Source organism: Neovison vison, chromosome 9, assembly GCF_020171115.1.
Source record: "Neovison vison isolate M4711 chromosome 9, ASM_NN_V1, whole genome shotgun sequence".
NCBI classification, from domain to species: Eukaryota; Metazoa; Chordata; class Mammalia; order Carnivora; family Mustelidae; genus Neogale; species Neogale vison.
In genome coordinates this window covers 3,076,222-3,088,622 of record NC_058099.1, presented here as the reverse complement: position 1 = coordinate 3,088,622, position 12,401 = coordinate 3,076,222, and the positions used below count along the sequence as shown (strand labels likewise).

General features: G+C 67.8%; 2 protein-coding genes across 2 annotated transcripts; both read left to right on the top strand.

Moving 5' to 3' along the window:
• The first annotated feature begins 488 nt into the window (after positions 1-488).
• Positions 489-8,406, top strand: CARD9 (caspase recruitment domain family member 9). Its single transcript, XM_044264215.1, has 13 exons — positions 489-673; positions 1,826-2,041; positions 2,203-2,340; positions 2,864-3,168; positions 3,239-3,418; positions 3,582-3,725; positions 4,012-4,137; positions 5,512-5,703; positions 6,178-6,219; positions 6,417-6,462; positions 7,676-7,752; positions 8,143-8,219; positions 8,307-8,406. The coding sequence occupies exons 2-13, from the start codon at positions 1,858-1,860 to the stop codon at positions 8,404-8,406; spliced, it is 1,611 nt and encodes a 536-aa protein (XP_044120150.1). The 5' UTR covers positions 489-673; positions 1,826-1,857.
• Positions 8,407-8,717: 311 nt separating this feature from the next.
• Positions 8,718-10,344, top strand: DNLZ (DNL-type zinc finger). Its single transcript, XM_044264214.1, has 3 exons — positions 8,718-8,918; positions 9,299-9,438; positions 10,093-10,344. Exons 1-3 carry the CDS (start codon positions 8,718-8,720, stop codon positions 10,256-10,258), a joined length of 507 nt encoding a protein of 168 aa, XP_044120149.1. The 3' UTR covers positions 10,259-10,344.
• Positions 10,345-12,401: the final 2,057 nt, after the last annotated feature.

Sequence of the window (12,401 nt, the reverse complement as noted above, 5' to 3'; positions counted from 1 at the left end):
ACCTGCTGCAGAGAGCTGGCTGAGGGGAGACGCTTCCTGGAAGAAACGGGCTTGTGCTGTGCTGGCTGTGGTACAGGCTGGAGACCACGTGGGAGAAGCGTGGCCAGGTCCCTGGCCTGCCGGCCACAGCAGCCTTTCCAGCTATGTGCCCTCTGGACGCTGCCCTCCTAGGATCACGTCCCTGCGGTGGGCAGCTGCACGTGTGGGCCCCGGCGGAGCGCCCGGAGCTGGGACTCCCACCCTCCTCTTGCAGGTTGCCTGCACTGCTGGTTCCCAGCCAGTCCTTGCTGGAGAAGCCTCTGGAAGGCGGCGTCCAGGCCAGAGCAGACTGGATGGTGCACTGGTCTTCTCTGGCTCCAGGGAGGGTCTTTGCTCACACTTCCACTTAATGGGCGCCAGGGCTGGGCCTCCAGGCCTCTGAGCAAGACTTCCACTTCCCTCCGCCCCGCCTCCCGGGCCCTGCCAGGCAGGCGAATCAGAAGGCAGGCCCCAGGAGCGGCTCCTTCGGGGAGGACCTGCCAGGCTCCGTGGAGCTCCCCAGCACCGTCAGGAAGGCACGGTTCTCCTCCCGGGCTCTGCCGGCTGGCTGGCAGCACCTCCTCCCGCTCATCGGACGAGGGTGGCCCAGGCTGACCCACATCCCGCTGCGCAGGGGCCCCTCCAGGACCTTGAGGTAGGCAGGGCTGCTGCTCTTTCTGAAGGTGTCCAGGAAGACGCCTGTCCGTCTGCTCGGGGCTCCTGGGGCACAAACCCCAGAAGGGCAACAAGTGACCTCAACTCTTCTGCCTCGTCCGCCTTCACCGCCACGTGGTACCTGCTCGTTCATCTCTGTGCACTCAGCTGCCAGGGGTCAGGTGCAGCGAAGGCAGGGAGCAGGCTGAATGTCCCAAGGGCCATCCGCTGAGTTGCTGGCCATCCGCCTCTGGCTGGATGGGGTGACCGAGGGCCGCGGGAAGTCAGAGAGACTCCTGCAAAGACCCCGCCGGCTGCCCCTGGAGCTTGGGGAGTGCTGTCTAGCTCCTCTGGCTGGAAACCACGTTCCCACGCCAGCTGAGGGCTCTCTGAGGCCCTGGGTCAGCAGCTCTGGTCCCGCCACCAGGAGCCGGCTTCTGGCTTGGCCCAGGCCTCCAGACAGTGGTTCCCACTCCCGCTGGTGGAAGGGAGCCACAGTGGATGGTCCCAACACGGATGGCCCCCTTGGCGAGCCGGCACGATGGTGCCTGAGTGGGAGAGGGAGAGGACCCCCGAGGTGTCTGGCACCCAGGACCTGAGAGCCCACAGAGGGCACCAGAGTGGCAACTGGGGCTGGTCGTGGGCTATGCAGCGGCCCCTCCCGGGACAGCGGGCCTGACTGTCCTGTGGGCGGTCCGTGGTTGCACCACCAGCCGCCTGTGGCCACCGGAAACAGAGGAGGTGGTGGGGCTAGGCTGTGAGTGGGTGCCACGGCCAGGAAGGAGGAAGTCCCCCACAGCCCTGCCTGGCACGCAGGCACAGGCAGGGGAGTCACTGCCTCAGGCTCGTGGCCCCAGCCTGGGGAGGCCCAGCCAGTGGGTAGGAGGCGGTGGCCCAGCAGCCCCACACTTTCGGGATAGGGAGTGCAGAGCCCAGAGCAGGGCCACGGGGCGGGGCGGGCGGAGTTCTCAGACGCCAGCCATCCCTGGAGCCCTCCACGTTTTCCCCCATCACCACCAGAGCGACTCGGGGACAGAGAGAGCCCGGGCGCCGGGGGAGTGGCAGCAGGGCCCAGGTCTCGGCACCAGCACAGAGCAGGGAGGGCCGGGGCGGGTGAGGCCAGGGCCTGGCGTGCAGCTGTCCCTCCCGGCAGCTCTCCCGCTGACTGCAGCCGTGACCATCGCCATGTCAGACTATGAGAACGAGGACCAGTGCTGGGGCGCTCTGGAGAGCTTCCGCGTGAAGCTCATCTCCATCATCGACCCCTCGCGCATCACGCCCTACCTGCGCCAGTGCAAGGTGCTGAGCCCCGACGACGAGGAGCAGGTGCTCAGTGACCCCAACCTGGTCATCCGCAAGCGGAAAGTGGGTCAGTGCTGCCTCAGCGGGAGCGCCGGGCACAGCAGCGGGCACCCCCAGCACCCGCACCTGGTCCTGCCTGTGGGGAGCGGTGGCGCTTCTGGGCACAGCAGAGGTCCCAGGGCGGGCGGGCCGGACGGCCACGGCCCAGCCAGGCCCTGTGGGTTTCAGGTGTGCTCCTGGACATCCTGCAGCGGACCGGCCACAAGGGCTACGTAGCCTTCCTCGAGAGCCTGGAGCTCTACTACCCGCGGCTCTACAAGAAGGTCACGGGCAAGGAGCCTACCCGGGTCTTCTCCATGATCATCGGTGAGGCCTGGGACCCCGCAGGCAGGCCGCTGAGGCTGGCCTCCTGACGGACAAACTGGGGACAAGAGCGAGTGTAAGGTCGCAGGGCTCCGTCCTGCTCCTCTCTCTGCTGGAGGAAAGGCAGGCCCACGCTGGGGGCAGTGGGGGGGCAGGCCGACTTACAGGTCAGAACCCGTCTGCCTGACCCCCCCAAAGCCTCGGCTCCTAGAAGGACGGGCGTCTACGGGCGCTACCAGCGGGCAAAGCCACGCGTTCCCCAGCCTAGACGCATGTCCTCTCGCCTCCCAATCAAGATCACGACAGACGCAGGAGCGTGCCTGGCCTGAGGGCTCCCGTGCCGGGGGTGGGCCAGGGGGTGGGCCCGGGTCGGGCCGCAGGGTGGGTCAGGGGCTCCGCTTGTGTCCTCAAAGGGGAGCACCAGCACCTCGGGGTGGCCCCCCGGCCGGCCGTCAGGCCTGGGGTGCAGCAGGGCGGGGCGGCCACAGGCCAGGGGGGGCCCTCTGACGCGGCCGAGCCGTCGCAGACGCATCGGGGGAGTCGGGCCTGACGCAGCTGCTGATGAGCGAGGTGCTGAAGCTGCAGCGGAGGGTGCAGGAGCTGACGCAGCGGCTGGGCTCCCGGGACGAGCTGGCGGCCGAGCTGCGGCTGAAGGACGGGCTGCTCCGCAAGCACCAGGAGCGCGTGCAGCGGCTCCGGGAGGAGTGCGAGGCCGGCGCCCGCGAGCTCCGGCGCTGCAAGGAGGAGAACTACGACCTGGCCCTGCGCCTGGCCCGCCGGAGCGAGGAGAAGGGCGCCGCGCTCACGCACAGCCGCGACCTGCAGCTCGAGGTGCCCGCGCCCGGCCGGAGGGTGGCCGGGCGCCGGGGCGAGGCGGGCCGGCTGACGCGTCCGCCCGCAGGTGGAGCGGCTCAAGCACTGCCTCATGAAGGCGGAGGACGACTGCCGCGTGGAGCGCAGGAACACGCTGAAGCTGCGGCACGCCGTGGAGCAGCGGCCCAGCCAGGAGCTGGTGTGGGAGCTGCAGCAGGAGAAGACGCTGCTGCGGGCGCGTGTGCAGGAGCTGGAGGCCACCGTGCAGGTGCGGGGTGGCCGGCGGGGCAGGCCCGGCCAGGAGCCGGGGCCCCAGGTGGGTGGGGGCGGTGCTCAGGGAAGCTGGACAGCCCGGCAGGACGCTGGTCCCAGAGCAGGGCCCGCTCACGCTTCGCTGCTTCCTGCCGCTCCGTCCTGTTCACCACCCCCAGGAAGCGAAGCCAGACAAGAGCAGCCCCTACGTCCAGGTGCTGGAGGGGGACTGGAGGCAGGCGCTGCGGGACCACCAAGAGCAGGCCGACACCATCCTGTCTCTGCGCAAGGCCCTGCGGCGGGGCGAGGCCCTGCACGCCCGGGTATGTGGCCGGCTGGGCTGAGGGACTGACTGCCCCGTGTCCACGCAGCCCCTGGGATCCGCACCCCGACCTCACCCCTTCCTGGAGGTGCAGGGGCATGGACTCCTCACCCCACTCCTGGCCCGTACTCCCCCAGGATGGCCAGGCCCCGGCTTTGGTCCGGAAGTTCAGGGCTGGCAGGGACCCAGGGGCTCCTGCGGCCTCCCCCTACCCCAACTGGGCCTGACTGGGAGCCAGAACGGGCGGGCGTGGGGCCGGGGCGGGGGCTAGCTGCCCGCTCCCGCAGTGCGTGGAGGAGAAGGAGATGTTCGAGCTGCAGTGCCTGGCCCTCCGGAAGGACTCCGAGATGTACAAGGACCGCATCGAGGCCGTGCTGCGGCAGATGGAGGAGGTGGTCAGTGAGAGGGACCAGGTAAGCCGCCTCCCACCCCGGGGGCAGGGCACCTCACCCTTCACCCTTTCAGGGGAGGGCACTTGTCAGAGAGCTCGGGGACAACTGGGAACACCCGGAAGGTGACCCCTTCCCCCGCCGCCAGGAAAACCACTCCACCGGCGGGTAGTACCTCCAGATTCTTTCCGAAGTACGTATAGGTCCATGTTCGTCTTACGAAATGGGAAGCTCTCTTGTTTGGCAAATAGGTTTTTTGTTTTGTTTTGTTTTTTAATTTTTTTTTTTAAAGATTTACTGATTTTAGAGAGAGCAAGAGAGCGTGCGTGGGTTGGGGGGGCGAGGGAGAGAGACTCCCAAGCAGAGTCCTGGCTGAGTGGGGCTCGATCTTGCCACCCAAGACCATGACCTGAGCCGGAATCAAGAGCGGGACACTCACCTGACAGAGCCGCCCAGGTGCCCCAGAAATAGCTTTTTTAACTTCAAACACTGTTGGCCCTTCCGTGGGCTGGCTGTGCTCCTGGGGACCGGGGGCGGGAGTCCGTCTGGACTGGGTTCCCATCACTGCTTTCTGCCACCTTCCCGCCACATCATGTGGGGTCCTTTCTGGTCAGGTATGGTGGGTGCTTCAGTGACCATCCAGAGGGGACCGGCAGCCTGTGCTAGGGACCTCTGGCTCCGCAGTCCCATATCAGAAAGCCGCCCCGTGGGGGCTGGAGTGTGCAGAGTGAGCTTGGGGCACGGGGGCTGCCTTAAGGCCATAGGTGGTGGTGGGAAGCGGGAAGCAGCGCTACCAGGCTGGGGAGCGGGGCTCCCACCTTCCCTCGGGGGCAGGCAGAGGAGAAGGGTCACTGTAGCCACCAAAGGCAGGCCACTAGCCAGGGACGCTAGAGCCGGGCCGCCCCGGTAAGCAGCTAGGATTCTCTCTGGCTGATCCTAAGTCAGAAGCAGGGACAGAAATGAAGGCAGTCACAGTGATTCCTCCAGTCCTGGCTGTTTCAGGCTGAGGGACCCACGGGACATGAGTTAACCTCCGGGCGGCCGGCCGGCTCCCATTGGCCGCCCGGCGGGGGTCAGAGTTGTGTCCCCGGGTGTGGTCTGGCCGGTGTGCGCAGAGGGACGGGCGGTAAAGCATGGGGCGCGCCCTGCTAGCCACCGAGTTAGTCCCCCGCAGGCCAGCAAAGCCACGCAAGGGGCATGAGTGCGGGGGAGGGGTGTGTGCCCCTGGGCTGCCTGGGGGTGGGCGGGGGCTCTTCTGGGTTTGGGGCTGGAAGATTTACCCACACGTTCCCGGCACCCTCGGCTTCCCGTACTCCTGCGAGCCTTCAAGCAGACTGGGCTGAGGGGGGTGGGGAGGGGGGCTCAGGGCTGGGGTCTCCAGCGCCGTGGTCCCCGCAGGCCATCGCCACGCGGGAGGAGCTGCACGCACAGCACTCGAGGAGCCTGCGGGAGAAGGACGCGCTGCGGAAGCAGGTCCGGGAGCTGGCCGAGAAGGCGGACGACCTGCAGCTCCAGCTGTTCCAGCTCGAGGGCCAGCTGCTGGCTGCGGAGGGCAGGCTCAAGCGGCAACAGCTGGACGCTCTCGTCCTGGTGGGCCTCCTGGGGGCTGGGGGCCTTCGTGGGCTCTGCCCACTGCTCAGAGCTGCAGCCCTGCCATAGTAGAGCCAAGGGGACTGGACTTCAGGGGCAAGGGGGTCCCCAGAGACACCAGAGCCCAAAGGAGGGGACTCCAGGCAGCCCAGGTCCAGGCCTGGCTTGGCTACTGCACCACGGGTGGCCCAGGGCAGGCCCCAGGCCTTCCTGAGCCCCCTCTGTCCTCTGTACGGGGTCCTCCTCCTAGGAGGTTGAAGGGGGCACAGCTCAGAACCTGGCAGGCCACTCTCAGGGTTAGGAGGGGGAAGGAGGGGTGTTCTGGGATGCCAGCGCCGGTCACAGCCTGGAGAGAGGCCCCCTTGAGGACAGGGGCTGGCCTGGGACCCCCTCACCAAGCCCCACCCCACCCCAAACCCTGGGGGAGGTTGGGTTTCCCCACAGCCTGCTGACCGACTCCTTCTGTGACCACAGAGCTCCGACCTGGAGGACAGCTCACCCAGGAACTCCCAGGAGGTGCGTGTGACCCTCGATGGGCTCTAGGCCACCATCCCTTATGGGAGCTGGGCCAGTTGCTCACCTCCCAGGCCCCAGCCGGGTGGGTTGACCGCCTTTGGGTCCTTGGGGCAGGACCCTGCCAGGTCGCTGAGAAACAGCGCGGTGGGTCCCGGGGGGTGGCGGTCTAACTGGACACCCATCTCTCTCCCTGGTAGCTCTCGCTCCCCCTGGACCTGGAGGCCATCCAGCTCTCAGACAAAGGTGAGGCAGGGGGGCAACTTCTCATGGACGAGTCTGGCCGAGGCCTCTTTGTCACCTTACTCAGCACCAGTCCTGACAGGGGGCAGCCCTCTCCCACTGACCTCACAAGCCTGCTTTACAGATGGGGACATTGAGGCTTAGAGGGACAAGTGACCCCCAGGCTCCCTAGTAAGCAAACAAGAGCCAGGTGTGGAGGGCCTGCACCCCAATTCTGATGTTGAGAACACGTCCCTCCATTGGAGCCCACTCTGGGCCCAGGAATGCAGCGCTGAGACACCCTGCTCTCCCTGAGCTTCCGCTGAGGTGGGGAGGGGGGCCTGGGGGGAGTCTGCCAGCGAGTGTGGGAGGTGCAAACAGGGGAGAAGGGAGCGTCTCAGGGCCAGGCACAGAGATGGCAGAGAGATGGCCTGGGGAGTGACAAAGGATGCCAAGGGGTCGAGGGGCTCATTCTGAAGGTGGCTGCCAGAGGGGAGGTGGGGAGGTGGCGTGGGAAGCCAGACAGACCTCCTCAGCCTCAGGCCTGCCACCAGCTTCCAAGGGAGGCAAAAGAGGGACAGCCAGTGCAGAAGTGAGGGAGCAGAGCAGTCCAGCGCTGCCCAGAGACCTGACCTTCAGGCCATGAAGCCCCAACATGGGGACAGGTGGGCAGGACCCAGCAGGCAGTGAGTGGTAGGCGGAGACCCTGGGAGCCCCGGCCCAGGGTTGGTGTGGCCCCTTGAAGGAGCTGGGGCAGGCTGGAGGGTCAGAGGCCGAGGAAGGGAAAGTACCAGCCCCGGGAGAGACCTGGATTGGGGTCTCACCCCCTGTGCCGTCCGTGAGACTGGATGTCCAGGCTCCCATCCTGGCCAGTGTAGGAGAACCAGGACATCTAGCACCTTCCTCTGACGGTCCTGAGAGCCCTGAGCCTGTCCAGGCCCTGGCAGATCTTGAAGGGACCAGGCAGCTTGGAATGTTGTGCTCCCAACTGCTGGGAGCAGAGCTCGATGGTGGGGCCCTGGTGGGCTTCCAGCAGCCTCTGCCTGCCTAGAGGGTCCGGAGTGGGCATTGACATCTGAGCTCCAGTCCTCTTGTGTAAACAACGGGAGGCCTCTTGGGGTTCAAGCGATGCCCCAGGAGATGGTGCAGGACTGGCTGGCAGCTTCTGGGGAGAGGAGGCGGCCAGGTGTGGTCCCAACAGCTGGGAAGGACCCACAGGCCTCCTCCTCCATTCCAGGTGGCCCAGCCGACGGGGACAGCCCACAGCAGCCCTTTGCGGCTCTGCAGGAGGAGCAGCTTTCCTTGACCCCCAATGTAAGGCTGCCCCGGGGTCCCCGCTGCCCAGGGGCGCCGCTGGCACGGGCCTGTGTGACCGAGCTGGGAAGGCCGACTCTTTAAGCTGGATGCCTGGGGGGTGATGGCAGGGGTCTCCGCCCACGGGCTCTGGGCTGCACAAGCCGGGAGCCAAGTCCCCCCTTGTCGGCGGTTGTGGCAGGGGGCAGGGGGCAGCGGGCCGGGCGTGGCAGCCGTCGGAAGCCTGTGTTCGAGGCCCCGGGGCGCGGCGGCACCGGGACTCTAGCCCGCGACGCGGCTTGCCGGCCGGCCGTGCATCCCGGCTCTGCGCGGTCCTCCGGACGCGGGCTGCACGGCCGCGGGGCGGGGACCCCCAACGCTCCGGCGGCCTGAACCCCGCTCCTCCCCCAGGACGCGGGCCCGAGCGGCGGGGAGCCCCCCGAGAAGGAGCGGCGGCGCCTCAAGGAGAGCTTCGAGAACTACCGCAGGTGCGCCGCGCGGGCGGGGGGCGGCCCGGGGGGGCTGGCCGGGGGGCGGGGTGCGGCCGGCCCCGCGGACACGCGCTCGCCCCGCAGGAAGCGCGCGCTCCGGAAGATGCAGCCCGGCGCGCGGCCGGCGGAGGCGGACTGGGAGAACACCACGGGCAGCGACAACACCGACACCGAGGGCTCCTAGCCAGCCCCGCGCGCGGGGACCACGCCGGGCCGGGGGGCGTTCTCTGGGCGGGCAGCACTGTCAGATGCAGTTCCGTGAATAAACGACCGGGGTCCCGGTACCGTGTCCTCCGTCCACCTCGCTCCCGCGTACACCCCGAGCCGCGCGCGCACCTCCCGCCTCCAGGGGGCAGCACAGCGCGGCCTGCCAGTCGGCGGACGGAAGCCGAAAAGGGCCGCGGACGCCGCGTGCCCGCTTCCAAGATGGCGGCAGCGCGGCTTCAGCCGCGTGGAGGCGGAGGCGGGGCGGGGCAGCCGACGTCGGAGGGCGGAATGCTGCGGGCTGCGCTGAGCCGCGTGCCGCCGCTACTGAGCCGCAGGTGGCCCCAGGGGCCCGGCCTGAGGGGGTTGTGGGGACGCGGGGGCGGCCCGGAGGCTGCGGAGAGAAGGCAGGCCGGGGTTGGGGTCTGGGGCTGGCGGCGTTTGAACTCGGGGCCCGGGGCCGCGCACTACCAGCTTGTCTACACTTGCAAGGTGAGCGTGCGACGGGTGCGAAACTGGCATCCCGGGACCGGAGGACAGTATGGAGGGGTGGAGCCGTCCCCGGGGGCGGGGTCTTTCTAGGAGAGGGGTGGGGCTGCCCCCGGGGGCGGGGCCTTTCCTAGCGTGGGTGGAGCTGTCCCCGGGGGCGCGGTCTTTCCAGGAGAGAGGTGGAGCCGTCTCCGGGGGCGGGGCCTTTCCAGGAGAGAGGTGGAGCCGTTCCCGGGGGCGGGGCCCAGCACACCGGTTCGGTGCGCTGTCTCAGGAGGCGGAGGATGCCCGGCCCCGGGGTGAAGTGATCCTCAGAGGGGGCGGGGTCTTCCTGAGGGGCGGGTCCAGGCACATGGCGTCACCTGGGCTGCGGGTGTCCCCAGGTGTGTGGGAGCCGGTCCTCCAAGCGCATCTCCAAGCTGGCCTATCACCGGGGCGTGGTCATTGTGACCTGCCCCGGCTGCCAGAAGCACCACGTCATTGCCGACAACCTGGGCTGGTTCTCAGACCTGGATGGGAAGAGGTGAGGCCCTGCGGGCAGGGTGGGAGGACAGGCACCGCTAGCCTGCGGGGTCAGGGCCCCACCGCGCTTCCGCCGGGCCCCCTTCCTGTCGGGAGCCCCGGGGAGCCTGCGCCCCCAGCCTCCTTGGCACAGGAGGGGCTTTTGGTTTGAGTTTCGGGGAAACCAGGTATGTCTTGGGCAGGGATGGGCCCAGCCTCCTGTGGCCCTCACCACCGGCCTGTCGGGGTCAGGACTGTGAAGTGAGGGGTGCGCTGGGCTGATTCCCTTTTGTCATGGGCTCCCTCGTCCCCACAGAGGGGTGTGGAGGGTCAGCTCCGGCGGGAGCCTAGTGCCTCACTCGCGTCCTCTGCCCGCGCAGGCTGGTCGGTCTCGCCAGATTCGGGGTGTGTGTGTGAGGCGGTGTGCACCCCCCAGGGCAGGCGCCTCCTGGCTGGAGGTCCTGGGCTGTTCCGCTTGAGGGCGGGTAGGTAAAAGCTGCTTCTGGGGGCTCTGCAGAGTCCGGAGGTCAGCATGTGGGGGGGCTCATGGCCATACCAGCGTGGGGACCCACGCTCCCGGCTCCAGCCTGGCCCTGGGCTGCCCGTGGGTGGTGCTGAAGAGCCCAGGTACAGGGTGGGGGCCCTGGGAGGGTCCTGACACCTCCTTCTCTCTCAGGAATATTGAAGAAATCCTGGCGGCCAGAGGGGAGAAGGTGTGCCGAGTGGCTGGCGAGGGGGCCCTAGAGCTGGTTTTAGAGGCTGCCGGGAACCCCAGATCCACCCCTGCTCCAGAGAGTGAGGACCAGGACCCCACTCATCCTGGCAAGACGGAGCCCAGCTGACTCTGTCTTCTGCCTTCCGGAAGATGCTTCGGCCCGGGGCCTCCCGGGCTGGCCTGTTTTCTCTCAATAAACACACGTCCCATGGAGATGGTGGGGCCTGTCGCCTTCTTCTTGTCCCTGGTTCCGGAGTCAGAAGGACTCCCAGGAGCCTCCGCCAGGTTGGTCCTGGTCCTCCACGGCCCCTCTTTGCAGAGGAAGGGCCCTGTACTTGCCTGCTGGCAGCTGTGTCTGTGTGGCGGGGAGCCCGAGCCCCCTGGCTGTGGCCGGTGTCCCCGGACGGGTCCCTCTGCTCTCTGAACGGTGCCTTCCCACCGGGTGAAGATGGGAGACCCTGCTAGGTGGAAGAGCGAGAAGACGAAACGTGGGACGGGCAGGGGGCGGCGGGGATGTGCTCCGCAGGCCGGGCCCCCGGGCTTGCTGGGCCGGGCGGGGACCTGGAAGGCATGGCCGGTCAGCCACTCTTCTTCCTGGGGGGCAGCACCCACCGTGGGTCCCGCTGGCCAGACACGGGGAGGTCCTCCCAGTCCCCACCCCTCCCGCGCCCCTGCCGACCCTGATACTTCCTGCGGGGCCCCGGGGAGCCCGCGCAGTCCTCGGCCCTGACCCTGACTCTGGCTGCGGGCCAGAGGGGATCCGCACATCAGGCTGCTCACTGTGACCACGGGGGCCTGGGGGGCCGCGTTGGCGAGACGGGGGTGGGAGTCTCGGTGGGCCACGTGCCCCATGTGGTGCCCTGCCCCCAGGGCCGTGCGGTTTGTCTCCCAGCCCTGTCTGACGGCGTGTTCAGGATGTGCTGTGTTTATGGGAGGAGCGCGGGTATTTCCAGAAGTGTGACCTTCACCATTAATCACCAGCCACGGCCAGGCAGGTCCTGGAGCACTGGAGCACTGCGTCAGCACCCCAGGCTCTGCCATTGTTCCCCATGCCGTTGGCAGTGTGTGTGTGTGACTCGATTACCCCCTGTCTTTCCCCAGGCAAACAACCACCTATTATCCCCCTCAGAGACTCGGCCTGGAGGCTGAGCCAGCCCCTGCGCCTGCCCCTCCCCGTGGGCCTCGGGAGGCAGGGCCGGGCCTGTGCCTGGCTGCCTTGCTGTCCCCTGGGAGCCCGCTGGACCTGACAGTGCCAAGCTGGACAGGACCGCGGCCCCAGGCCAATTCTGCTCTCCACAGATGGGGAAACTGAGGCCGGGGTGTGGACGTGGGGATAGGCCACGTTTATATTTCCTGTATTCTGATGCTTGACGTCCAGGCCCCACTGACCCTGGATGGGCTGAACGCACCCCATGGCCAAGTACCAGCCAACAAGGGGGGCCCCACTACTGAGCTCCTGAGACGGTCCACACTGTTGCGTCCCTGGGAAACCACAGCTCCTGGAGGCAGTAAGTGGCAGCGCGGTGCCCCGTAGCAGAGCCGCCTTCTCTGGGCGCCCGGGTTCCCAAAGCACCAAGGACTGTCGGGTCAGGGGCTTTGTGACGGCCCCCCAGGGCCCCTGGGGAGGCCCCCTCTGTGGACATGTCCTGACTGCAGTCCTCCGTCCCAACCTGCTTTTGGCCTCCCCGGTCTACCCACATCTCAGGGGTCTCTCAACCCCCACTCTCGCCCGGCTGTGCAGCCTCCTGTGGTCAGGCGGGTGCCCCGGGCCCAGCGGAGCACTACAGGAGAGGTGAGTGAGGCAGGAGTGCCCGGACCCCTGTTTTCCTCCTGGGGACACAGCGCCGTAGAGCAGCTGGGGGTTGGGGTGTCTGCTGGGGGTGTGCTTCCCAAGCGGGCTCCCCATCTTCGCAGACGGCTCCGTTGCACTCATCGGCCCATGGTGCCAAGGGTGTGACATCATGGGTGCTCTGCACCTTGTTCCGTGGCCCCGAGCAGGTCCTGGATGGGTGGCCCACGGCTCTGCTACTGCTGTGAACTCAGGACTGGAGAGGCAAGCGCTCCTGGACACTGTGTGACTCTGTCCACTTAGCACAGACAGCCACTCCCAGGGTGGAGAACAGAACAAACCTGCCAGCAGGTGGCTGGCTGGCACCATTGTGGGGGTGGGCTTGTAGCACAGTGGTGGCCCCAGGCCCTTTGCACAGTGCAGGGTTGCTTACCCAGATGAGGTCAATCACCTAGGGCTCCCTAAAGGACCCAGATCCCCT